At 37.2% G+C, this 4,530-nt stretch overlaps 1 protein-coding gene across 1 annotated transcript; it reads left to right on the top strand.

Moving 5' to 3' along the window:
- Positions 1 to 321: 321 nt before the first annotated feature.
- LOC106756556 (probable serine/threonine-protein kinase BSK3) lies at positions 322 to 4,169 on the top strand. Its single transcript, XM_014639030.2, has 10 exons — positions 322 to 827; positions 934 to 1,157; positions 1,264 to 1,399; positions 1,642 to 1,775; positions 1,852 to 1,957; positions 2,048 to 2,133; positions 2,336 to 2,524; positions 2,692 to 2,856; positions 3,217 to 3,330; positions 3,718 to 4,169. The coding sequence occupies exons 1-10, from the start codon at positions 746 to 748 to the stop codon at positions 3,958 to 3,960; spliced, it is 1,479 nt and encodes a 492-aa protein (XP_014494516.1). The 5' UTR covers positions 322 to 745; the 3' UTR covers positions 3,961 to 4,169.
- The last annotated feature ends 361 nt before the right edge of the window (positions 4,170 to 4,530 follow it).

Raw genomic sequence — 4,530 nt, 5'->3', positions numbered from 1 at the left:
GTTAAACCCTTTGTTTAATTTTAAAAAACAATTTAAAATAACTTATTTGGAGTAGTTTATCAAAATACTTACTTTAAAAAATGGAGATGATATATGAAATAAAAAGGATTGATTTGTAAAATATCATTATTTTTATAAAAATGAGTTATTTTTTATTATTTTAATATGAAAAAAGATGTTATTTTTAAAGTTAAAGAAAGACATCCTGGAGAAGAGGTTTTATGTATGGTTGTGTCTGCATCGAAAACAAAGAAACCTTAAAAAGTAAAAATGTTAGAGACTAATAATAATGAAAATAATAATTGAAAAGGGTAAAAGCAAAGGAAGTGCAAAGGTGTGTGTGTGTGAGAAGAAAGGAGGAATGATGAAGAGAAGAGGTGACTGATATCATTCATTCACTGCAGAAGGAGCAGCAGCACCACCACCGCAGCAAACACACACCAAAGATAAAAAGAAAACCTTTGGATCCCAAAAAAGTCATCTTTTTTCCCACCCCACTTTCTCTCTTCCCAAACACCGCCGTATTTCGCTTTCTTCTTTCTTTTATCCCTTCCATGCCATACTCCTCTTCAATTTCCCTTTTTTAATCTTATCTTTCTTCTCTCTAACCCCTTCTTCCATAAAACTGACACATCAAGACCTGTTGCTGTTGGAGAGCAAAAGGGTCTCATTTACTCTCTCTCTCTTTTTCTCTCACACACAACACACATACTCTTTTTTCTCTTCTGTGATTGCACTCTCTCCGATGGGAGCTCGTTGCTCTAAATTCTCTCTCTGCTGGTGGCCTTCCCACGTCAAATCAAACCTCCATGATTTGTCTGACAATGGTGACTTTCCTTTTCTACTTCACTGGGGACATGCTAAAACAAAACCAAGAAGGTATTTTTAATTTTGAATGCTAACTTCATTTTTGCTTTTGATTTGTGGGTAAAGATGATGATGGGAAGAGGAATGAGAAGGATCCCTGGGGAGGGTTCAGTGAGTACAGTTTGGATCAGCTGAGAGTTGCCACCTCAGGATTCTCACCAGACAACATTGTCTCGGAACACGGTGAGAAGGCTCCAAATGTTGTCTACAAAGGGAGGCTTGAGGACGATAGGACGGTTGCTGTGAAGCGCTTCAATAAGTCTGCTTGGCCTGATTCTCGGCAATTCCTAGTTCGTGCTGCTACTTCTGCTTCTGGTTTTTGCTTTTTCTTGCTGCGTATTGTGTGGGTGGAATTTTTATGTCTGATTTGGTGTCTTGTTTGGTTGGACCTTTCAGGAGGAGGCACGTGCTGTGGGGCAGCTGAGGAATGAAAGATTGGCTAACTTGGTTGGGTGCTGCTGTGAGGGAGAAGAGAGATTGCTTGTTGCAGAGTTCATGCCCAATGAAACTCTCTCTAAACACCTTTTTCATTGTGAGTTTTCCATTTATTTTGTTTTTTATGTGTTTTATTTTTATTCTGCAAGCAACATAAGAGAAGATCTAATGTTGATCTCATTTAGTTAAACCCTTTGGCATTTTCAATATTTTGCTTTAGAAGCTACATCAGGAGTCAAATTTGAGTGATGTGCTCTCTCAAATCTGTCCCTGTGTTTGTTGAAATATCTTTCCCATTTAATCCCCTGATTTTGTGACGTGAATGAACTGCTCTGGCAGGGGAAGCCCAGCCTATGAAATGGGCAATGAGGCTGAGGGTGGCCTTGTATTTAGCTCAAGCTTTGGAATACTGCAGCAGTAAAGGAAGGGCATTGTACCATGATCTTAATGCTTATAGAATTTTGTTTGATCAGGTACTTCACCTTTTAACCTCTTTTTGTGCCTCTTTCGTTATGTTTTGACAACTTATGCGGTACCATTGGTGGACAGGAAGGCAACCCTAGACTCTCTTGTTTTGGACTCATGAAAAACAGTAGGGATGGCAGAAGCTATAGTACTAATTTAGCCTTCACACCTCCAGAGTACTTGAGGACAGGTGATATAGCCTTTTCGTTAATATTGTATTATTTGGGGCTAAAGGACCTTTTTGTTAATTTCGTGCCTTCTGGTTTTTCAAATTTGGCAGGAAGAATCACTGCTGAAAGTGTAGTTTACAGTTTTGGCACACTATTACTTGATCTTCTGAGTGGAAAGCATATCCCACCGAGTCATGTACATTCTCTCTTTACCATTTCGTGTTCATTTTAATTTACGGTGGCATTGTGTTTAGTAAACTTTGACCTTTACAATGTCAGCTCTTTACGGTTGGATTTTGCCAGATTTGCAATAACATCATTGTTGGTTTGGTTTAAAATGATTATATTCTATTTAGTGTTTCATAAACAAAGAGGTATAATAACCCCTTTACATGCAGGCACTTGATCTTATACGAGGCAAAAATTTCCTGTTGCTAATGGACTCATGTTTGGAAGGTCATTTTTCAAATGATGACGGAACTGAGTTAGTGAGATTAGCTTCGCGCTGTTTACAATATGAACCTCGCGAGAGACCAAATGTTAAGTCGCTCGTGACTGCTCTGACCCCTCTTCAGAAAGAAACTTCGGTATGCCCTTCTTTTTCTCTCCTCCTTTTTTTTTTTTTTAATCTTTTCGCAAGTTATTCTATCAATTCAATCAAGGATCAAAGTTTACTTGGCTGATATGTATATATCAATGAAGGCATTTGGAATCGTAGAAACGTATTTGGTTTGAAGTTTGTGGTATTTTGCAGGTACCGTCATATGTTTTAATGGGCATACCAGATAGGAGTCTGTCATCAAAGGAAACAGTTTCATTAACACCTTTTGGTGACGCTTGTTCCAGAAGAGATCTGACTGCAGTACATGAGATTTTGGATAAAGTGGGCTACAAGGATGATGAAGATGTTGCTAATGAGGTAATTCATAGGTCAATTTCTTTCTCTACTTAGATTTCTAATCAGCGAGTATAGGGGCCTTCCGTTTTTGTCTACACAATTTTGAAACCTGTTTGATGCAGATCTATTTGTTTGACTCTGGTCATGGGTAACTAAAGACATCGCGTTGTAAATCTTTCATATCCATGACAGTTTACCTTTTTTGCATTTCTTCATTCTAATGCCATCTTGGTTTTGCTTTTCCAATGCCAGAAACAAATTCTGTAGTATGACAAACGAAGTGTTTTTTGCTAATTCTTTTGTAGTTCATAGCAGAGCTGGACCTCCCTTGTATAATGATATTTATGGATTTGTATTTTGTCAACTTTCATGTTGTCACAGCTTTCCTTTCAAATGTGGACAAATCAAATACAAGATACTCTAAATTCTAAGAAGCAAGGCGATTCTGCTTTCCATGCTAGAGACTTCTCTACAGCCATTGACTGCTATACACAAGTAAGTCAGCTTGAAAAATAAAATATCCAATGCATCCAAACTTAAACACTTTGTAACGTCAGAGTGTCTACCCTTTAACACCGCAAGATTAATAATTACTTTGTTAATAAAGTATTTACTGGCATGTCTACCAATAGTTACTTTTCTAGACTGAATGTTTTGGCTATTACAATTTTGGTAGAATAAAGGAGGGTACTTTGGATTCATCCAAAACCTTGGAAAATTAATACTTGGGGAAATTTAAAATGATTCTTTATATCTCCGAAGTTGCAAGAAGAGGGAGGAATTTCCAAAGTAGGCATTACCCGCAAAGCATTGAAAATGTAATGGATATGCATGCCAACTTTCTTTTGCTAGACCGAGTTTCACTATTCTTGTTGTGTGTAGTTCATCGATGGTGGAACCATGGTATCACCTACCGTGTATGCCAGACGCTGCTTATGCTATCTGATGAATGACATGGCTCAAGAGGCACTTGGAGATGCCATGCATGCTCAATCAATATCTCCAACCTGGCCCACTGCATACTATCTTCAAGCAGCTGCTCTCTTCAGCCTTGGCATGGACAATGATGCACAGGAAAGTCTTAAAGATGGAACAACACTGGAAACCAGGAAGTATAGAAACTGAAACTGTATAGTCTTTTTCTCTCTTCTACTTCCCCTCATTGATCAAGCGAAATTTTTACATATCACTGTTAAGTTGTATGTAGTTTATATATGCTTTTTAGACTCCTACGATGACTCTATGGCCTCCCTGCATTCTCTTGTATTTTTGGTCCAATGATGTGAATCTCATTGCTCAGATTCTCATTAAAGATTTCCTATTTCCAACTTAAATACTTAACAAATTCACGAACTAGTAAATATTAGTATTTGATTCACGCCTTCAACCACTATGCGCATTTTTGTCAGTAACTAGTAACTAGCACACAACATACTATTATTATCTGATATGATGTTTCATAATGAATAATTGTATAACTTGGATTAGATACCATATTTCTCAGAAGTTTCAAACAAGGTGAATGCTCTTTTTGGTTTCACACTTACACCCAAGAAGATTTTGTAGCAGATATTATGCATCAGAACTTAGATGTTTTTTTATTATGAATTAGTAACATTCTAACAAACATAGCTCAACACAAAAATGTTTTGGTGGTAAATAACTAGTTTAGTACCATTCAGAACAAATTTAGAA

The sequence above is a fragment of the Vigna radiata genome, chromosome 2 (genome assembly GCF_000741045.1).
Source record: "Vigna radiata var. radiata cultivar VC1973A chromosome 2, Vradiata_ver6, whole genome shotgun sequence".
NCBI lineage: Eukaryota > Viridiplantae > Streptophyta > Magnoliopsida > Fabales > Fabaceae > Vigna > Vigna radiata.
Note: the sequence above shows the minus strand (reverse complement) of the source record. Positions and strands in the feature narration are given on the sequence as shown.

What these genes read in the sequence shown, in the direction of transcription:
- LOC106756556 (XM_014639030.2), top strand. Translation starts at nt 746, where the DNA reads ATGGGAGCTCGTTGCTCTAAATTCTCTCTCTGCTGGTGGCCTTCCCAC. An exon ending in CCATGATTTGTCTGACAATG is followed by an intron (nt 828 to 933) that starts GTGACTTTCCTT and finishes TTGTGGGTAAAG; the next exon opens with ATGATGATGGGAAGAGGAAT. An exon ending in CCATTGACTGCTATACACAA is followed by an intron (nt 3,331 to 3,717) that starts GTAAGTCAGCTT and finishes TGTTGTGTGTAG; the next exon opens with TTCATCGATGGTGGAACCAT.